Source organism: Polyodon spathula, chromosome 4, assembly GCF_017654505.1.
Source record: "Polyodon spathula isolate WHYD16114869_AA chromosome 4, ASM1765450v1, whole genome shotgun sequence".
Lineage (NCBI taxonomy): Eukaryota > Metazoa > Chordata > Actinopteri > Acipenseriformes > Polyodontidae > Polyodon > Polyodon spathula.
In genome coordinates this window covers 44107021-44130320 of record NC_054537.1, presented here as the reverse complement: position 1 = coordinate 44130320, position 23300 = coordinate 44107021, and the positions used below count along the sequence as shown (strand labels likewise).

At 37.3% G+C, this 23300-nt stretch overlaps 1 protein-coding gene across 4 annotated transcripts; it reads left to right on the top strand.

Moving 5' to 3' along the window:
- The first annotated feature begins 2383 nt into the window (after nt 1-2383).
- On the top strand, nt 2384-22614 carry LOC121314564 (cytochrome c oxidase assembly factor 1 homolog). 4 transcript variants are annotated; one of them, XM_041247974.1, is made up of 5 exons: nt 2384-2627; nt 17570-17677; nt 18230-18381; nt 18983-19059; nt 20862-22614. In XM_041247974.1, the coding sequence occupies exons 2-5, from the start codon at nt 17584-17586 to the stop codon at nt 20986-20988; spliced, it is 450 nt and encodes a 149-aa protein (XP_041103908.1). In that variant the 5' UTR covers nt 2384-2627; nt 17570-17583; the 3' UTR covers nt 20989-22614. The 4 variants fall into 4 exon arrangements, with proteins under 4 accessions (XP_041103908.1, XP_041103905.1, XP_041103907.1 ...); XM_041247971.1 differs by having other exon boundaries at nt 17567-17677; XM_041247973.1 differs by lacking the exon at nt 2384-2627 and adding an exon at nt 8273-8322 and having other exon boundaries at nt 20862-22613.
- Nucleotides 22615-23300: the final 686 nt, after the last annotated feature.

Genomic DNA, 23300 nt, shown 5'->3' with positions numbered 1-23300 from the left:
TTAACGACATCAGTGGTCTCATCCAGTTGCAAATGCAAAATACCTACTGCTGCTCACACATTTCACAATAATGTTTTTAACATTAGCTGCCATATCATGAATTCTGCGTGACAGTGTCATTTAAAAGAGGCACACAATGTAACTGCTTTGAGAACCGCTGATTTAGAATATGTTTCAAAAGTTGTTAAAAAAAATCTGTATACCAATACATACATTTACATTTACTGTGTGTGTGTGTGTGTGTGTGTGTGTGTGTGTGTGTATATATATATATATATATATATATATATATATATATATATATATATATATATATATATATACTGAGTGTACAAAACATTAGGAACACCTTCCTAATATTGAGTTTCATCCCCCTTTCGTCCTCGGAACAGCCTCAGTTCGTCGGGGCATGGACTCTACAAGGTGTTGAAAGCGTTCCACAGGGATGCTGCCCATGTTGACTTCAGTGCTTCCCACAGTTGTGTCAAGTTGGCTTGTAGTGGATTTCTACTCCGAATAGCTTGTTCCATCTCATCCTACAGATGCTCAGTTGGATTAAGATCTTGTGACTGGGCAGGCTACTGCAGTAAGCTGAGTTCACTGTCATGTTAGTGGAACCATTCCTGGACAATCTTAGCCTTGTGGCATGGGGCATTATCCTGCTGAAAAAATCCATTAGCAGATGGATACACTGCTGCCATGAAGGGATGCACCTCATTGGCAATAATGTTCAGATATCCCGTGACATTCAAAAGTTGCTCCACTTTTATAAAGGGGCCCAATGTGTGCCATGAAAATACACCCCATACCATCACACCACCACCACCAGCCTGCAATGTTGACACGCGGCATGATGGATGCATGTACTCGTGGTTTTCTCCATACCCTAGTCCTCCCATTGGCGTGAAACAGCAGAAACCGGGATTCATCAGACCAGGCAATATTTTTCCAATCCTCCAGTGTCCAGTGTTTTTGTTCCTTAGCCCACTGCAACCGCAGTTTCTTGTGTTTTGCTGAAAGACGTGGAAATCTGTTAGGTCGTCGGCTGCCATACCCCATTCGTGTCAAGGTACGACGAGTTGTGCATTCTTTTATGGGTCTTTCGGCACCAATGTTGTACTGGACTGTCAGTTGACTAACTGTAGCCCGTCTGTTGCTCTGCACAATTCGTGTCAGCCTCCTTTGGCATCTTTCATCAATGAGCCGTTTTCGACAACTGGCCTGCCATTGGCTGGATGTCCTTTGGACCATCCTTGATACACACAGGAAACTGCTGAGCGTGAAAAACCCAGCAGCATTGCAGTTCTTGACACACTCAAACTGCTGTGCCTGGCACCTACTACCATACCCTGTTCAAAGGCACTTAAATATTTTGTCTTGCCCATGTACCCTCTGAATGGCACACATACACAATCTACACTGATTTAAATGGATTTAACAGGTTACATCAATAAGGGATCATAGCTTTCACCTGGATTCACTCGTCAGCCTATTTCATGGAAAGAGCAGGTGTTCCTAATGTTTTGTACACTCAGTGTGTGTGTGTGTATATATATATATATATATATATATATATATATATATATATATATATATATATATATATATATATATATGAAAGAAAAGGTTTTTAAAAAATGTACACAAAAAGTTTAAAAGATTAAAAAAAATATTATATTACACTTTCTTTTGTGAAAAAAAAGCTTTTTTTTTTTTCAAAATGTTTTAATTTTTACAAAATTAACAAATCCTTTATGTTTGTTTCAGGCAAAAGCCCTTCTTCAGCTGTTTAAAAAGAAAAGTAAACACAGTTCAGTAAACTTGTTATTATATATATATATATATATATGTAGAGATCTCGCTTAATGCAGATAGGTGCATCACACAGGGCAAGGCAATCCACACACAGGCAGAGAGTGGGCGTGAACCCGGGATCTTTCACATTGAAGCATAGTGCCGATACTGCTGTACCAAAGAGCCAGCACCTTTGTAAGTTCTTCTTATTTGTGATTACGTCACCTACCAGCCCTGCTGCTGCCTTCCCCCGTGCATATAATATATATATATATATATATATAAATCGGTGTATAATTGCTAATGTTACGAATATAGAACAGTGGGGAGTATTATATTGTAACATAGAGGATTATCATACTTAGTTTATCCATGTTTTAACCTGGAATAGATGCAACTGATAAAAAATATGGTTTGTTTTAATGACAATGGAGTGACCACTTTTAGGGGTGGCGCTGTTTCAGACAGAGCTATGGGAAATGGGTAGACTTATCTAGGAAAAGGAAAAGAACTCTGTGATTGACCTGTGACCTGGATCTGAAGGGTGGCCATCTTTAAAAGGGGCAAGGGGAGTTTGCATGGGGAAGTGGTTGGAGTTAATGGAGAGTGAGAGGGGTGTTTGCAGTCAAGTGTTTCAACAAAAGGAAATTCGTGTTTGGTCATAAAGTGCCTTTTTGAAGAAAAAGAAAAGCCTAGATCTTTGAGAGTGGAGTCTATCCTCTAAGTCCAGTTAAACCAAAGTCTGTTGGAGAAGCTGACTGGCCATCTGCTCAGCGCAGAAGAAACCAGACCAAGTGAACCAAAATTGAATGACGGTTTTCATTGGAAGTGAAGTAAGTGAAGCAAAGATTTACTTACTAACGCCTACGGTTTAAACAAAGCAACTGAGTAGTTGCAGAGAGACTGCAAAAACCCCACTCAAGAGCAAACCAACCAAGTGCATGTCAGGTATACCCTGTTGAATGGATATAGTGTAAATAGTAGTCTGTGTGAACTGTATAATCAAGGGTATGGTACACCAGAGCCTTACACCACTACCATTGTAGGTAAGGGTACTCTGGTGGAGGTAATGGTGTCAAACTGGCGGTACTAAATTGCATACAGACAGTTTAAAGACTACCACTAGTTGGTAGTGAAGATTTGAGTTGTTTTCTTTCTGTTACTTTCACCTTCTAACAAAAATAAATATTGCCAGCAGCTGATGTTAAGCAATTACAGTTGTGGACATTGTAATCATTTACACCACCTCGTCCATCCTGTCACTATATCTATCTATCTATCTATCTATATAATGAGTCGTAAGATACATTAGTTGAAACAGTATTCACTACTAATGACATTTGAAAAACAATTTGGGCAAGAGTAGTAAAACACATTAACCAGTCAGGTACGAGTTATTTTGCTTTATTGCAGTAGTTTAGATTCACTCGTGTACCAGTTCTCTGCACATGGAAACCACATTTTCACAACAGTTAACTAGTGATCTACAAAAACAGCACCAGTCCTTTACGCATAGCTAATTTACATATCAACCCCCACCTTTCCCATTAATTTGCATGGTGTCAGGTGATGAGCCTGGTTTAATGGAGTAAAATAAATTGAGCAAATGGAAACCCAAAAAAGTATTTTACACAAGACATTTTTCTCTTGTAAATGTCTCTATTTTTTAAAAAAAAAAAACTTGAATGGAAACTCCGTGAATGACACACAATATCATTTCCCCCCTATATAGAATGTTTCAAAAGTTGTAAAAAAATCTGTATACCAATACATACATTTACATGGTAAAGTTCTGTTATTTTAACTATAGCCAAATGGCTGTCTGTTTATTATATATATATATATATATATATATATATATATATATATATATATATATATATATATATATATATATATATATATATATGACACACACACACTACTGTGCAAAAGTTTTAGGCAGGTGTGAAAAAATGCTGTAAAGTAAGAATGCTTTCAAATATAGACATGTTAATAGTTTATATTTATCAATTAACAAAATGCAAAGTGAATGAACAGAAGAAAAATCTACATCAAATCAATATTTGGTGTGACCACCCTTTGCCTTCAAAACAGCATCAGTTCTTCTAGGTACACTTGCACAAAGTCAGGGATTTTGTAGGCATATAGTCAGGTGTATGATTAAACAATTATACCAAACAGGTGCTAATGATCATCAATTCAATATGTAGGTTGAAACACAATCATTAACTGAAACAGAAACAGCTGTGTAGGAGGAATAAAACTGGGTGAGGAACAGCCAAACTCAGCTAACAAGGTGAGGTTGCTGAAGACAGTTTACTGTTAAGTCATACACGATGGCAAGACTGAGCACAGCAACAAGATACAAGGTAGTTATACTGCATCAGCAAGTTCTCTCCCAGGCAGAAATTTCAAGGCAGACAGGGGTTTCCAGATGTGCTGTCCAAGCTCTTTTGAAGAAGCACAAAGAAACGGGCAACGTTGAGGACCGTAGACGCAGTGGTCGGCCAAGTAAACTTACTGCAGGAGATGAAAGACACATCATGCTTACTTCCCTTCACAATCGGAAGATGTCCAGCAATGCCATCAGCTCAGAATTGGCAGAAAACAGTGGGACCCTGGTACACCCATCTACTGTCCGGAGAAGTCTGGTCAGAAGTGGCCTTCATTGAAGACTTGCGGCCAAAAAGCCATACCTCAAACGTGGAAACAAGGCCAAGCGACTCAACTATGCATGAAAACACAGTAACTGGGGTGCAGAAAAATGGCAGCAGGTGCTCTGGACTGATGAGTCAAAATTTGAAATATTGACTGTAGCAGAAGGCAGTTTATTCGCTGAAGGGCTGGAGAGCGGTACACGAATGAGTGTCTGCAGGCAACAGTGAAGTATGGTGGAGGTTTCTTGCAAGTTTGGGGCTGCATTTCTGCAAATGGAGTTGGGGATTTGGTCAGAATGAATGATCTCCTCAATGCTGAGAAGTACAGGCAGATACTTATCCATCATACGTTACCATCATGGAGGCATCTGATTGGCCCCAAATTTATTCTGCAGCATGACAACGACCCCAAACATACAGCAAAAGTCATTAAAAACTATCTTCAACGTAAAGAAAAACAAGGAGTCCTGGAAGTGATGGTATGGCCCCCACGGAGCCCTAATCTCAACATCATGTAATCCCAGACAGACTCGATGAAGAGAGAGAAGCAACTGAGGCTGCCTAAATCCACAGAAGAACTGTGGTTAGTTCTCCAAGATGTTTGGGCCAACCTACTTGCCGAGTTCCTTCAAAAACTGTGTGCAAGTGTACCTAGAAGAATTGATGCTGTTTTGAAGGCAAAGGATGGTTACACCAAATATTGATTTGATGTAGATTTTTCTTCTGTTCACTCACTTTGCATTTTGTTAATTGATAAACATAAACTATTAACATGTCTATTTTTGAAAGCATTCTTACTTTACAACATTTTTTCACACCTGCCTAAAACTTTTGCACAGTACTATATATATATATATATATATATATATATATATATATATATATATATATATATATATATATATATATATATATATATATATATACACACACACACACACTAATTTTATACGCATACACACTTTGACTTGTGCACTACTGACACGATGTGAAAGTAACCGTGAAACTGTTGTGTAACGGTTTTAAAATTCCGTAACAAAAGTTTCATGTAAATTTATGGGCTACCGAACGGTATTGCCATAAGCACAGGTGTTGAATGTATGGTATATATGCTATATATATATATATATATATATATATATATATATATATATATATAGCTTATTGGAAAATGTTATTGGAAAATGTAATGGCAGCAGGCAAATCATTATTGGTAATAAAGAGGATGCAATGAACCAACATTAAAGCAAAGTTTACCTATTTTCTGGTTAGAAGAGTGAAATTCTTATTAAATGCCAACTCTACACATTAAGGAGCTATGGTACAAATAGGTAACCTACTCAGTAGGCTACCCATTTTCAGTTCTGTAGTCCTACCACAATTTGCTTCTAATACTGTGTATCCCAACAAAAAAATGCTAATGGTTGCTGTCATTTCTTCTGTCTATTTAATATGTATTTTGATAAGAATACACGTAAATGTGTGTACAGTATATCATGCAAGCACAGAAATGTGTATTCTGTAGTATTTGTATTAGTAGTAAGAAATATATGTTCTTAAAATTAAAAAGGATATTTTTCGTTTTGGATATTTCAGTTTATACCACCTGCTTTAAAAACAAATCAAGTGTGGCTCAGGACAGGGCACCGAGCACAGGGTTAAGAAGAGGGAAGGCCCTTCAGCATGATGGAGTCACAATGAAACATTTACAGGTTATTGTTGTATCTAAATGTAAAAATGTACATTCTAGGTTGCAGGAAATTGCATATTTTAAAGTTAACAGCATTTAAATTCTCTGAGACGGGCATGTCTCAGACCCCGTGGAAGCGGGTCGCTCACTATAACACATGAGCCCCTTGCCCCATTAATGCCACACACGTGTATCTATTTTCATCTGTCAAATGCTGGAGGGAATGACAATGTGCACAGTATTTCCCTATGTGTTTATAACTTTAGAAATTGGAGCAATGTAGTTTTAAACATCTATGGTTACTGAATTATTATTATTATTATCAGGGCCATAGCCAGCCGTGAAAAATCACAGAGGCACTTGCCCATGTCAGGCAGACCCCCCATAACACTCTGCAACAACAGCACATTTTTCATCAGTTCACTGCTTTTCTATGTCCACGTTTGCAGTGATTCCAGTATTGCTGTTTATATAGAAATCTAAAATAGACATCTCTGATTTCTTTCTCACAGATTATTGTAATCTCATTCTGCATCTGTGGTGATTGGTATTTTACATTTTTACTAGCAGGGTCAAGAAATTCCTTGAACAATAGGTCTGATTTACTTCTGTGGTCAAAAAAAAAAAAAAAAAATGTCACCCTTTGTGGTGTTCTTTCAGTCAGTTGCCTTTTAAAGCAAAATTGCACTGATTACCCATCACAATAATGTCTACAATCTGCAACAAACCATGTGTGTTCCTCTTGACTCTAGTTCTGACAGTGTGTGATGCTAGATGCTTCCTTATTGCAGATAGCTAAAAATGCTGTAGCTTTGCCATAGCATTGCTATGTTGATCTGGCTGCCTGTGATGCTGTAGAATGCCTCTCATGTCTTGCAGCATTTTTCTAATCTCGGAAGGCACATGTAGCAGGCATCACAGAATACCTCAACCAAGAGTATTTGTCTTCCCATGCCGGGCAATGTCTCCTGCTCTTCTTGCCATCAGTTATCAAACAATTTCAGATCATAGCCTCACAGCCTGATGAGCTCTGATTTATCTGTAGACTGGAACTTGCTTCGGCAATGGATACTTGTACCCGTACTTGTACCTCCTCAACGCTGGAGCCAGTACACTTGTAGGAAGACCTAGCACACAAAGAACCATAAATGGAAATGTACCCAAGCAATCCGTTTTTCATTCAAAGGTTTTTTTTTTTTTTTTTTTTTTTTTTTCAGAAATTTGGTCAGGTGAACAAACTAAAAAAATCCAGTTGTAATATTCTTTTCTATTTCCACCTGAATAATTGTTTGAACACATCTGGTATAAAATATTTATATAAAAAATGTATTTATAGGAGAAAGTTTTTAGTTTTTGTTTTACAAGATGCTAATTAGCCTATATTAAATACAAACAAGTAGCTTTTTCTATGCAATATTCACATTGAATATCATTTAAACATACAGTTTGTCATGCTGCACACTGCTTGACTCATCATGAAACGACCATTTATGTACCCAATTACAACAGTGCATTGGCCTATTCACAGAGCACAATGTTTGTGTCTCGGGACCCCAAGTGTCTCTCGGGGGCAAGTAACCAAACCCCTACTTAAAAAAAATGTAATGTTCACAACATTTAAAAATTGGAGCAGGGTAGTTTTAAACATCTATGGTTACTGTATTATTTTATTATTATTATTATTATTATTATTATTATTATTATTATTGTTGTTATTATCAGGACCATAGCCAGTCGTGAAAAATCACAGAGGCACTTGCCCATGTCAATTATGAATAAAAGTAAGCATTCATCAACATTCTATGTTTGTCTTTCTATAATAATATCAAGGTTGTTAAATCAGTAATCAAATACCATGAATGAATAAAGTATGTAAATATGATAACCGTTTGAGTGTGTGTGTGTGTACGGGATAACAAACCACATATAATCAGGATCTAAGGTGACTGAAGCCTTGATACATTTTGTTCCAGAATCTGTTTATGTTACAAATAAGATATATATGACGAAAAATTCCTGTCGCACAGCTACAAATGGTAACAGTACTAATTAGATGTGTTAAAAAGTTTCACGGCACAAATAAAGCATGTGAGATATAGATTTGTTACTGTCAATAAAGATTGTTGTTGAAAAACAAGATGGCGCCCCCCTTGGACGAGAAATCCAATGTACATTTTTGTAAGTCAAGCGTAATTTAACTATTTAGAAGCCGACAGTTTGTAACACAATGCTTAGATTGTACACTCTGTACACCGTAACTTCCTGAATTATTTTAGTTTAAATAAGATACAGTTTTTTATTTGCTGTTCGCTACGTTGGTGTAAAAAAAGTCCATCCTTGCCCTTGGGTTCGTGCAGCTAGTGATGGCGAGATTTATCTGAATCTTACCAACCTGTTGTTGTTATTATTATTATTATTATTATTATTATTATTATTATTATTAGTAGTAGTAATGCAATCCGTTTTACGGTGAATTTTTTTCGGAATATTTGAAGACAGTCGGGTAAATATCGATCCATTGACACTGAATTTTTAAGCAGAAATTGAAAGAAAAAAAAATTCTAACCCACTTAAACCACAAGCATTGCTATAGTTACATACACTGACGTTTCAAGTCTGGATACACCTGCATGTTCGATTATTTTATTTTATTTTTTCCGTCTAATACTAGTCAGATTAGTACATTTAAATAAAGGCAGAGTAGTACATGGTTGTGTTACCAGAAGATTGGCACCAGGGGGCAGTGAAAGCATACTACTTGTAATGCTGTATGGATGCTCTTGGGTTCCTCTACTTTTGAATTACAGTTTGACAAACAGAACTACTGTACACTATAAAACGGTTTGTTCTTCAGACATTAGCAGTGTATAGTTTTACATTTGAGTGAGCACAAAATAATGGGAAGGGTGTAAACTAATTCACTTCAGCTTCAGCTATGCACATACATTTGTTCCCCCTTTATTCTACTCAGAGCCCTTACTTAATGAATAGCACATTGTTTTTTTTATTTAAAAATGTGCAGTCAATCTGTATTGGTAGTAATTTTATGTTTGGAATACCACTGGGATGGATTTTAATAATAATAATAATAATAATAATAATAATAAACTTGCATATATATTTTTCATATGCTTGTGGGGAAAATAGTCAATGACAGCCCTACCTCTAGTCATTCTAAATTACAAAAATGGATAACATAGTGAGTACATTATTACATACAGTATATTTAAAGAGGAGTTTAGGAAGGTTTCAGGGATAGGAAAGTTTTTAGCAAGTAAGGGTTAGTGGGGATAATAAATGCCCCATCTCCAGTCATTCTGTTTCAAGGCTAGTGACACCATCATTATGACCACCACATTTTGTATATATGTATACATACCTAGCTAGAAGGTGGAATATTGTAGCTGATTATTAATATAGTATATTTTCAGTTTATCAGTTACTTCTCATATTCATATACATATATATTAGATTGAGTTGTCCTTCACTTTCCTTCTTCGTCAGATAGTTCTTGCACAACTTTGAGGTTTGTTTAGGGTCATTATCTTGCTGAAGAATGAAGGACTGCCCAACTAGCCGTAATCCTGATGGAATGGTTTGCCTGTGAAGTATGCTATGATAGCCATGCTGGTTGAGCTTGAAATGGACTTGGTAAAGATCACCAACTCTGTCACCAGCAAAGCAACCCCAGACTATGACACTGCCTCCTCCATGCTTGACAGTGGGAACCACGCATGCAGAACTCACGCGCTCACCCGCTCTGCATCTTACAAATACTCGACGGTTGGACCCAGATATTTCAAATTTTGACTCATCAGTCCATAAGACTGACTTCCACTCCTTTCTGTGTCTTTTGGCCCAGGCAAGTCTCTTCCTCTTATTCTGCACTCTTAACAATGGTTTCTTTGCAGCAATTCTTCCAGTTAGGCCAGCTTCACGCAATCTCCTCTGAACAGTTGATGTTGAAACATCTGTACTTCTAGTAGCATTTAGCTGAGCTTGTATTTCAGGGGCAGTTAATCGTCGGTTTTGCAGACCTGTGACTCGAATGAACTTGTTCTCTGATTCTGAGGTCACCCTTGGCCTGCCTGACCTTGTTCGGTCCTCATGAGTGCAGGTTTCTTCATATCTTTTGATGGTCTTGGCCACAACAGTTACAGACACTTGCAAAGTTCTTGCGATTTGTCTAAAAGATTGACCTTCATTTCTTAAAGTAATTACAGACTGTCTTTTTTCTTTGCTTAACTGAGCGTATTTTGCCATTTTCTGCACCCTTACATTCAGGAATGACAAACTTCTGCCAATGCTACCTATATTTATAGTAATCATGGACCATCACCTGTTAACAGTAATTGGTGACAAAATGTTAATTAGATAACATACTAGTTAACTCAGAGAGCATCTAAGAAAGACACTTTTATACTTAGGCAAGTGTTCTAACACCGTGTTATACACATTTCAGTCTTTTAACTGACTTGGGCTTCAGACTGAAATCCCCTTGCTTTGGGTGGCTATTTCATTGAAATTGACAAGATTTACATTTTCATTTAAAAATGAAATTTTTGAATGTGATTCACTTATGATTATCAGCTTATATAAGTACACGGATCATATAATGAAATATTAAGTGTTTATAGACAAGTTTATACAGTTAAAAGCATAGATAATCATGAAAAACCTGGTTTCAAGCAGGTGTACTCAACTTTTGACTGGTACTGTGTGTGTGTATATATATAATATATACACACATACACATACATACATACACACTCTGTGTATCCATAAACTGAGAAATCCACAAAAAAAAGAATTCCTATTTCTCTCTCTCACACATACACACACACACACACACACACACACACATTATTCAAACACATTCTGCAATGGCCTCCTCTTACTTTCTAATAGCTAGAAATGGTCATGTTTTGCCACCTGCACGTTAACAGGTCAGCCCTAATGAGGAACTGAAAAGCAGCACATGTTAGAAGTACCCCAAACCTTTAAAGTGAGAGAACAAAGAAAGAGACACATTTTTTGCCTTTTACCAAACATATAAAGGTTCTCCCGGTTTACTGCTATGTTACCATTATTGTACACTTTGCTCATAAACATGAGAACTATTTTATTGAGTGTTACAAAGTGTGGGTAATCAAGAAGAAAAATATTGAGCTGTTTTTACACTTTTTCATGTTATTTTTAGCGCCTGGGAAATTTGATCAATTGAAGCAGTATTGACTGGCCGGTAGAACACGCAGATCAGGAAAATGTTTGTTTGGGTTATTTAAGATACATACAGTATCCTAATGATTAATTTTAATTATTTGTTCAGGTAAAATTAGACATTCATAATAATAATATTAATAACAGTGATTTATCTCTGACAATACATATTCTGTCTTTGTTTAGTTAATTTAAAAAAAGCTTCGTAAAAATGGTTGACAGGAGTGTTACATGGTTTATATAGGTTAACTCAGAGCATCATACATTGCAAAAATGGTTTCTCTTTGCTTAATTGTAGAAGGAATCACTGAAACCTCTTTGTATAACATGACAAATTAGTAATGAGATTACAGAAGCAGACAGTCATATGCATTTAACCCTTTACCACCAAGTATTTTAACCTAAGCCATGCCGGAACCCAGCATTTTGGGCTTTTTAAATCAAACATGGACATTGGCAGGGGAGTCAGAGCAAGGTTCTCTCAGAAGCCATTGAACAACCTTGTAATATGAAGGTTTCTCCTATGTGTTGCATGGCTGTGTGATTTCAACATGATTCCAGCAACCTGGAGACCATGTGGACAAAGCATGAATGAAAGAGATCCTTGAACACACCCGTCTGATGACTGTCTGAGTTGGTTTTGAAGTAGCTGTAGGTTCACACACTGTACAGCAGGTCTTGACAGCTAGGTTCAGCATTATGAGGATGATGAGTTCCTGAGCAGAATTAAATGCATTTTCATTATGAGATTTGCATAAAGTCTCCAGGTGTTGCTACACCCAAGACTTTAGGTGATTGATTGCAGAGAGTGCAATGTCCTATACTTAAGCTTGGAGGACACCTTATGAAAGAGCAACTAATTAATCCACCCCTGTTGAGTTTGCTCTATATTGCGTTACCACCAGCAGAGTATGACATAGCAACCTGCTGCCAGGTGCTGGAAGTCTGGCCCAGGTAACTTTTACAGACATGCTTTCCACTTGTCCTGCATTGTCAAACATATTCATAAAAGTAAAGGTTGTTTAAAAAGTAAAATGAAGGCTTTTTTCTATCAGGTTTACAGCACCAGTATTAATTTCCTGTATCTGTGTGTGTTTTTTTCAGTGGAAAATTAAAATTATTCACATTACAGTTTTTATGGTTTGTTGAAATTAACTTTAGATTGAAAATAAAGATTGTTTGCTTGTGAATAACTATTTTTATGTTGGTACATAACTGTTGGGACTAGATCCTGTTCAGATTAGTGTTTTTTTTTTCAAAAGTAGCCTGTACCACACTAAATGCCTTTTGTAGTATTTTGTTTTTATATATATAGAAATAACCATGTCAGTACAACATAGAGACATCTGTAAATGTTGTACACAGAATGATTAAGTTTAAAAACTGATACAGGAAAATAATACTGGTACTGTAACTGATTTGAAAAAAACATTTCATTTTACTTGAAGGTTGTACAGTGGCTTGCGAAAGTACTGACCCCCCTTGGTATTTTTCCTATTTTGTTGCCTTACAACCAGGAATTAAAATAGATTTTTTGGGGGTTTGTATCATTTGATTTACACAACATGCCTACCACTTTGAAGATGCAAAATATTTTTTATTGTGAAACAAACAAGAAATAAGACAAAAAAACAGAAAACTTGAGCGTGCATAAGTATTCACCCCCCCAAAGTCAATACTTTGTAGAGCCACCTTTTGCAGCAATTACAGCTGCAAGTCTCTTTGGGTATGTATCTATAAGCTTGGCACATCTAGCCACTGGGATTTTTGCCCATTCTTCAAGGCAAAACTGCTCCAGCTCCTTCAAGGAGATGGGTTCCGCTGGTGTACAGCAATCTTTAAGTCATACCACAGATTCTCAATTGGATTGAGGTCTGGGCTTTGACTAGGCCATTCCAAGACATTTAAATGTTTCCCCTTAAACCACTCGAGTGTTGCTTTAACAGTATGCTTAGGGTCATTGTCCTTCTGGAAGGTGAACCTCCGTCCCAGTCTCAAATCTCTGGAAGACTGAAACAGGTTTCCCTCAAGAATTTCCCTGTATTTAGCGCCATCCATCATTCCTTCAATTCTGACCAGGTTCCCAGTCCCTGCCGATGAAAAACATCCCCACAGCATGATGCTGCCACCACCATGCTTCACTGTGGGGATGGTGTTCTCGGGGTGATGAGAGGTGTTGGGTTTGCGCCAGACATAGCGTTTTCCTTGATGGCCAAAAAGCTCAATTTTAGTCTCATCTGACCAGAGTACCTTCTCCCATATGTTTGGGGAGTCTCCCACATGCCTTTTGGCGAACACCAAACGTGTTTGCTTATTTTTTTCTTTAAGCAATGGCTTTTTTCTGGCCACTCTTCCGTAAAGCCCAGCTCTGTGGAGTGTACGGCTTAAAGTGGTCCTATGGACAGATACTCCAATCTCCGTTGTGGAGCTTTGCAGCTCCTTCAGCGTTATCTTTGGTCTCTTTGTTGCCTCTCTGATTAATGCCCTCCTTGCCTGGTCCGTGAGTTTTGGTGGGTGGCCCTCTCTTGCCAGGTTTGTTGTGGTGCCATATTCTTTCCATTTTTTAATAATGGCTTTAATGGTACTCCGTGGGATGTTCAAAGTTTCGGATATTTTTTTATAACCCAACCCTGATCTGTACTTCTCCACAACTTTGTCCCTGACCTGTTTGGAGAGCTCCTTGGTCTTCATGGTGCTGCTTGCTTAGTGGTGGTCCATTCATGACAGGTGTATATATACTGAGATCATGTGAAACTTAGATTGCACATAGGTGGACTTTATTTAACTAATTGTGACTTCTGAAGGTAATTGGTTGCACCAGATCTTATTTAGAGGCTTAATAGCAAAGGGGGTGAATACATATGCACGCACCACTTTTCCGTTATTTATTTTTTAGAATTTTTTTAAACAAGTTATTTTTTTCATTTCACTTCACCAATTTGGACTATTTTGTGTATGTCCATTACATGAAATCCAAATAAAAATCAATTTTAATTCCAGGTTGTAAGGCAACAAAATAGGACAAATGCCAAGGGGGGGTCAATACTTTCGCAAGCCACTGTAAATCAGTTCTGAATACTAGGGTTCATCTTAGGGAGAGTGAACTTCATTGTTAGAAGTATTTGGGAGGACGGGGGATTTCAGTTTTCTATAAGATGTATAATTACTTGAATCCACCAGTGCAAGTACATTATAGATTATAGAGAGAGCCTTTTCTAAATCAAAAAAAAAGAAATAGAGTTTTTGCCAGGCTGTGGTTATAATCAACAGGTCCTTGCTCTGACTAGGTAGCATAAATACTGCACAGAGGGGTTTGATCATGCCCACCATATTATACAAACACAAATCTAATTTTCCAGATACTATCAACAGGTACTATATAACAGGAATCTTTACACAGTACGGCTTTGTTGCTTATTTTATTTAGTTCCAGATAAAAGGACTACCTTATGCTATGTTTGGACAATAAACAAGCAAACTATAATTCTAAAATATGCTATTGCATGCAAACCCTAAATGAGCATGCCTTTCTCATTTCTTGTATCATGACAGTGCTTGTATTGTTGTGTAGCTTCCATTGTCCTTGTAAAATGGAAGGTAATGCTTCCAGTAAGTAACTTGCCGGTAATAATTCAAGAGCCCTTGGGTTCCTAACAGCAAAAATAAATAAAAATAAATAAATGTCTGCTTTCTGACAAGAAATGAAATTTCAGTTTTGCCATTATATTTTCCAATGGACCACTTCCTGCATGGGATCAAAATGTCCATAGTTCTATTTATAAAGTTACGTTCCATTTTAAAAAGTTCCCAGTAAAGATAAGAAAATAATTTTAACTTTAAATAAAAAATAAATAAGTAAATAAAACAAATTTGACCAGACTGAAATAAAATTGATAATTACAAACAATTTACGCATGAAACTAAATATGATTCCAGGACTTTACTGAATAATCAGATCTATCTGAATATGTTTTTAGTTTATTTAGTGTGCTTGGATTTATACTGAAATCCACAAATTAGATACAAAATGATGTGCTAGATTAATAAAATATTTGATATTTCAGGTACATTGTAATTGCATATATCAATAGAATGAGTATTTTCTAGAAGTAAAGCGATAAATAGCAACTAGGAAGCACAATGCTTGCTTGTTGATGCATTTTATGTTATATGTAACATAAAAGATCATCAGTTTAATGTGACAGCTATCCAGATGGCAGTTCTGACTGGCTAGGGGTGCAATACGTCAATGTATCTTTAGGCTTTGGAAGTGTCACTATAGTCAACCTTACAAAAGTAACAACAGCTTGCTGTTTATGGACTTTTACAAACATCAGAACAGTCAGTGTTTTCTGTATTGAGACAATTAAATACAATAAATAGTAGGACTGTTTTTATTCAATTATAAGCAATTAAGAAGGGAAAAAATACACTATATAGAAACATTGAAAATAGAAATTCAAAAAAAGTTATATTGATATTGTATTTAATTTCTGAGAGTTATGTCAGTGGTGGTGTCCGTGTCCTCATAAAACCAGCCTTGGGAGGGTGGCACATTGTCAGATACCCAGCTGAGCAATTAGTCTGTAGGGTGCTTTAGTGTCTGTGGTGTTCTGTGTTAAGTGATGGAAATACAGCATGAGAGAAGATTTCCCCCCTCCCAAAACAGTAATGCACAAAGTAGTGTTCTAGCATTCATTCAACCCATCCCTTTTTTTTTTCAAAGGGATAAAGACCATTTTAGTTCAATTTAACATGGACATCAACATCAAGAAATACGATCACATTCTTCGTGAAGAAATGTATCTGTTCTGTATCAGTTGCAGTAACTATGTATGCCCTTTTCAAATGCTTTTACAGAATATACTGTTGTAGAACACCTTTTTTTTTTTTTTTTTTTTTTTTTAGCTGGCATCAGTGAGTTCTTAGTTTAGTTGTGAGAGATGCTAACTCTCATTTTCCATGTGCACAGGCTCTGACTAATGCTGAAATAAACTGTACTAAAACTCACATTTACAATTGCAAAACATGTAAATGAACTGATCTGATTTATACACAGAGGACTTGCTTAGCAGTGACTTGTTCTTGAATCACCAAAATAACCATTCACAGAATGTTCATTTGCTAGACTATCTTCAAGAACAGTCACTGACTGCACCCTATTTGAGTTATATCCTGGTGTCTTCAATTACAAGCTCAGCTTGTTTTCCATCTTAAAATCGTGTGAGTTCATATTATGTATTTATCCTGTACATGCATGAAATAAAAAGCAATGCTGAAAAAAATAAACATTTTATAAAGGGAAGATATCATATCACATCTGTATAAGCTCTTTATTCAGATCACCGGGGTTGGGTTGGAAGGTGATACATCATTATCTTATAGAAAACCCCTTATGGTCAGCACCATAAAGACATTAACCTCAAATGAAGAATCCAAGTTTTCAGACACTGGAGCCTGGATCCTGTCATGGTCATAGGCAAGTTATTTTAAAGTGAAAGAGCCCGAACAATAAAAGTTGCTAGCCAATTATGGTTTTCAAATCAGAAAAATGAAGAGCTATGTTATTGTTTATGACAGAATGGTCTGATTTACAGAGAAAGGTCATTTTTTTTAAATGTAGCTAAAAATAGCTCTAGTAGAGGCCAACTTGGAACAGGTGGATTGTCAAGAACTCTCCTCTGTGGAACATATGTTCCCTACTTAACCACGAGGAAGTGGAAGAGCACTGTAATTACTACCTCTTTTCTCTTAATTGGTTATTAAAATGAATTATGTGAAGCCCTGTCATACTCGGCATACAACTTCCAGTCCAGTTGAATCACAATGCATTAATCTTTCAACTCTGCTTGCCCAAGAGTAATGTATGAAAAAGGTGGCTCCAGCAGAAGGGAAGAGTGGTGGCATCAATTTTTATTTGGAATCAGAAATTAGTACAGGCACAGATAATGCAAGGTAGATTCTGGTACACAAATATATTGGATGTTTATAAAGTACATCTAGTTTGTATTATCCACAATCACACAACACACAGCTTTTTACTCCCAGATGTTTTTTATAGCAGTTCACTTCAAGCGTGGTGACTTATTTATTCATTTTAAAGTTTGACATACAGTATTCTTGTCGGCACTGAAGCTTACTACTGAGCTACTTAGAAGTGCACAAGCTGTCATTTATTTGTCCTGTTTTTTGTTTTTGAAAGAAGCAAAATAAAAGAAGATGCCAGCTTCAATAAACAGCCTGCAAAAGATGGCCATCTACATGGGGGTAGTGTCTGGAGGAGGATGTGCAATGATGTATTATCTGATGCAAAGTAAGTGCATTGTACTCGTGTTGCTTTTACTAAACCTGTGAGCTAGGAGAGTAAACAACTCTTCCCCCTTTCCAGTGAGCTTCTCCGCTTGCTCCTGTCTGCATCAAGTGTAGAAACGAAGCCCATTCTAATTGAAGGGGTGATGTGAGGAGAGTTTAAGGGACTGATTGAAAATCACTAGCATTTTGTTTGAGGATACAAGCCCAGCCAATCCAACATACCAGGTTCCATGCAGTGTTGACAAGAGGTAGCGTGCAACAAATTTCTTTTTCATTGTGGATTTCCTGTAAATTGTAGTTTTAAATAAAACCTGATGCTCCCATTATTATTATTATTATTATTATAATATTTTCCTAATGAAAAGTGCCACTATGTAGTCATAAAGGTAGGTTTCTAATTATGACACCTTCTAAGGTGGCACTAGACCCTGAACAAACCAAGCTACTGGGGAGCATACCAGGACTTCCTGTGGTCTTTTATAACCTGTTTAATAACTGCCGTATAATTTAGCAGTTTCTTTATTTCTTTCTTTTTTTTAAATCTCCCACTCAGAAAACTTTGCTAGGTCAGAATACTATCACCGTGCACTGGAGCAGCTCAGAGATCACCACACAGCAATGGAATCTCTTGGGGCTCCACCACTACAAGTACACAACGTCAGGCTGACAGACAGACATAACAGAGTGGACAAAACAACTGCAAAGGTGAGTAAGTATCACAGCCTTAGCCTGCCAGAAAAGGGTGGGAGATCTAAATACATCAGCAGGGGCCTTTCTGTACTCATGTTCAGAGAAGGCAGACATGCTGCCAGGGTTTCTTAATCACTCTGGCTCCACTGCACTATGCTAGCCCAAACAGGACGAGATATTAATCCACTGCATTCTTTAATTCATAAGCCTTTTTATCTAAGAGCCTGCCAGCAATCCATCACTGTAGCAGATACCTGTAGGTTTGTCATAACTAGTCACCAGTTTCAGTTCTAATTAATTTTACTGGAGCCCTGGATTTCATTGCAACTATTTTCACTCAGCAACTCCTTAATATATCTGAAAGGGAATTCATATTCTGCGATGGACTGGCGTCCCGTCCAGGGTGTAGTCCTGTCTTGCGCCCCTATATCTGCTGGGTTAGGCTCCGGCTTACCACGAGCCTCTATAGGATTAAGCGGGTACAGATAATGGATGGAATGGATGGAATTCATATTATAATGCTAGCAAGAAACATCTAGGAGCTGTTCATTTATTTTTCATTTAAATACTGGATGCATTTGTGGTATGCTTTTACCACCCTGTTCTCTTTTACCAGATCAAAATCCCAGTGTCTGGGTCTAAATCTGCTGGATATCTCTATATCTACTCTATCAGGGACACTATAATGAACAGGTACAGTAGGTGTTGCCAGATTTCAGTTGAATTTATATTTGTGCAAATCACATAATACCAAATAATTTTCTTTAGAATTGTTTTTCTCTTGATGTGCGATCTTGAATTGCTGTGAATATGTTTTAATTACAGATGATTTCTAAATTCTATTTTTGCTTTACTAGTTTCAATGTTACAGATAGGTAATATTTACTTTTTCTTTCAGTATTGTCACAGAAATGTCACATTGAACTATAAAATAGTTTTCTGATGGCCCTCATTTTAATGGTCAAGTAAACTGTGTTTTTGTAAGCATAGACTCTACAATTTTACATTAAAAATAGTCATGCTACATGTGGCATCATGCCCATAGAGTTTAGACCTGCCTGCATTTCCATCCACATTCTTAGTGAGTTTTGTATGGTAAAATGTTCCAGAATGCACTGTTTTGCATTTTTTCATGTGCTTCCAAAACATGTTTGCATTAGCCATAAAACAGCTGCACTAAGCAAATGTGCCTGAATAGAAGAAGCACTTGTGGTACTGTTAGTTTACATGGAATGTTTTTTTGACCATTAAAATGAATTACTGTCCTTTAGGTCTGACAATAAAAGTGCTCTCAGGATGAAGCTGTCCCTGACCACTCTTTTCCTGTACTTAAGCCAGTGTCCAAGGCCGAACCCATTTCCTCCTGAAGAAGTGCCCCCCCCCCCCCCCCCCTCCCCAATATCAAATTTTATTAGCCAGGCCTGTACTGCTTCATTTGGCTCTGGGAGATCCTAGTACAGAGACCAGTGGAGATTAAGTTAAACTATGATTGTCCTACATAGTTTGAGTACCTTTGCAGATTAGTTTCAAACAATACGTAAAACAAATCTTTACATTCCTCACTCTATCCCTTTTTAAACAGGCTAGTAAAACAAAGTTCAGGTGTGAACTGGAAATAGACGTAAACTTGTATGTGAATCAGTACGGCCTATTCTCTAAACACAGTCTAGAAGGTTTTTCAGTCCTAGTACTTTGTTAGAAATGTGCCACTGGGGTGGTCTGGCACACACATTGTGGTAGAAAGCCTTCAGAGTCTCAGCTGCAGACAAACATTTTGTGTAGGCAGATTTGGAATTGTGAAAGGCCTAGCTATAAACTGTATTTAAGCTGGGTTAGACAGTGCTGGCAGCAATCACATGGACATCTGGCAGCCAGCATCCAGCAGCACATTGCACGGAATGCTGCACACATCCGCTATCAGAAAGCCTTGATGGATTATGCCATATTTTACCAGATGGCTGTAGGGTGTTGCAGGTCGACAAAGCACCACTGGGCAGATTTTGATAAACACAACTGAGGTCTAATGTAGATCACAAACAGATGCCTTCCTAATTAACATTTGTATCAGGCATTACCAGCTACACTAGACAAAACCAGTTGACACTTGCTGAGGACATTCTTTAGCTCAGATTATTGAGCCTATGAGCTTGGGGCTGTATGGAGACTATGTTACATTTATATTTGTACATACTTTTCAATTTTTAACATTTGGTCAGGGCATTCTTTAGTTCCATACAGTTATTAAAACAATCTGATGTTGGAGGCATCTGTATGGCAAACTTGCTTCTTTACATGTGCAAACAGTGAATGCAAGCCATGGTGATCTACTTTTTTCATGATTATTGATAGCTCTGCTTTTGTATCTACAGATATGGAGAGAGTATATACTGTATCACTGACGTAATGGTTGCTATTATGAACTAAATGTGTTTGTGACTTGTCATATTATTCAAATTTCAAACAATGAACATTGCCAGTCTTGCTTTTTATTTTAGGTGGTGTTTACAGGAGGTTGTGCTGCAGCTCAGGGATGGACAGAGGATCGAAGTTTATGACCCCAGTGTAGAAGATGATGAGGTGAAGCAGGAGTGTTTTGGGCAGTCGGCCATGGCAACTTCCTAGTGAATTGTGAAATGATCTCCACCCATCGCATTGCATCTGTCCAGCTTTGCTTGCAGAAAAATACAAAAGCTGCTATTTGTGAACAAGAGACGCTTTAAAACTTAGCAATAGTCCCATCATACTTTTAACATTGCAAAATAAACATCCTGTGATGTCTTCTAATTACTGTACATTTGCTCAACAGATCTTTTGAATGTGGTAGTCTTCCAAAACATCTTTCTGATGTTTTTTGTACTCTTGTAAAATCGTGTGGTAAACAAAGACAGCTTGAGAAATGAAACACATTGGTTGAAATGACAATGCAATAAAAAAAAAAAGAAAGTTGGAACCACCACAATGCACATATCTGATAAACTTGTGATGTGATTTTTTTTATACTGTTTTTGCTTTCTGTACTGCTACAAAAAGTACCCAAGGATTCTATGTTTTGGAAGTTACAATTACAGTACACTGAAACTATGAAAAAGGGTCTCTGAAATGTTATGATAATGTGATTATAATTACAACAGAGCTAACAAAATAATTCCAGTTACTCTTGCCAAATATGTGTTGCCATCATTTCATAGGTCTGAAGTGTTCCTATGTAAAACATGCTCATGTAATGGTAAAGGTGAATTTACTTTTAATGATCTTTTTTAATGGTAGTGGATAAAAATGTATCGATAGCTCTCTGCAGATACCTTAAGATGTTTGTATAAAATCAGGAGTTAATTGCATTATAGCCAAATGCAATCTGAAACTTCTAGGATGCCAGGAGTGTATAATACATGTTTGTTGAAGATTGTTGCAAAATCCAGGCAGGTAATATGTTCACTTACACAGTGTGACTGACAGACAGGCAAGATCAGCTTCATAAGCGTCCCCTATTTTTTACAAGGCCCCAAAAAACAAAACATTCTAAATTGATTTTCTTTCCACAAGAACTTAAAATTCCCAGAACCATTCTCCATCTTTTGTTCACTAATAGCTATGAAAATAAGGAAATACTATTGAAATAATGTGTGCATCTTTAATACAGGAACATGCGAGACCTATGAAGTAATGGTAATGATTCACTGGAATTAATTTCTTAGCTTTTTTATTTAAAAAAAAATAAAATTATAATAATTCTTGTTCAGCAATTTAAAATCTCTTAACCAGATGACAGCAATGAGTCTACCTTATATGTAGGGCTTCTGGTTTTCCATTTTAACTGATAAAAAAAAAAAAAAAGATAAAACAGCCCTGATACAAAAAAAAAAAGAAATCTGTATATATTTCTATCTGTGCAAAAAAAAGACTAGAAACAGATAAACCTCTCATTTATCTAGTTTGCAGGAAATAAAAAAAGATGTTCAGCAGCAGTCTGAAGTATTTTGTTCAGCGATGTTTAGTTTTGGAGAAAGTGAGTATTTATTTTCAACAGACAACTTGGGTACAGTGCATTGTAAAATAAAAAGTAAGTGGATGCAAGCAAGCACTATATGTATAGGAAGATCACACCCAGGAGTTCGCAGTATATGAGCTGTGTTCAGAATTTCACAGCTGATTGCAGGCAAAAAGCAAGTGTTCAAACAATTTTATAAGTAATTCATGGGGTGTGAGCTGGGTATGTAAGGATAGGGCAGAGGAACTAGAAAGAGAAGTTAGCAGGACAGAGTGCCGCTGAAGGAACGGACTTAGGACAGAGGAGCATGCCGATGTCCCCAGCTGGAAATTAGGAAAGGTGGTTGCTGACTGAGAGTGGCATAGTCAACGCATCCCAGGGGCAAAGCCCAGCTACAGAAAAACATATACGAGTGTTAATACTCGGAAGAGCTGAACTTCAGGAGAGGAAATCGGTCCTGGGTGCAGGACACGAATGGAAGTACAAGGGAGTCGCCCGTCGGGATAGTAGGGTACCCCGCATCTATGGCTTCTGTAAAGGGGCACTTGTTAAAACCTGTGATTGACCGGCCGAGACTCTGCACTGCCTGCGTCCTCAAGTAAAGAGAAAGCATGCAGGTTAGTATGGGGCTTGAGCACTGGATGCGTAAAACGGCCACATCCTGATGAGAGGAATGGATAGAACAGAGCCTCACTAGGTGAGGTAAGATAAGCGCATGAGCTGCAATAGGATAACGTGTGACCAGGTGTCCTCTCTGACTCACAGCGGTGAGAACCCCCCCCCCCTTATTAAAAGGAAGGTAGGTGGATGCCTGAACCTGAAGTCAGTGAAGTGAGTTTCACTTACCCCCCAAAGGATGGACCCCGGCTCTCTGCGAAACACCTGCACCATGAGACAATAGCAAACAACACATGGTGACTCATTTTAATATATATAAAAGACTAGG

What these genes read in the sequence shown, in the direction of transcription:
- LOC121314564 (XM_041247974.1), top strand. Translation starts at nt 17,584, where the DNA reads ATGCCAGCTTCAATAAACAGCCTGCAAAAGATGGCCATCTACATGGGG. An exon ending in GATGTATTATCTGATGCAAA is followed by an intron (nt 17,678 to 18,229) that starts GTAAGTGCATTG and finishes TCTCCCACTCAG; the next exon opens with AAAACTTTGCTAGGTCAGAA. An exon ending in AGGGACACTATAATGAACAG is followed by an intron (nt 19,060 to 20,861) that starts GTACAGTAGGTG and finishes TTTTTATTTTAG; the next exon opens with GTGGTGTTTACAGGAGGTTG.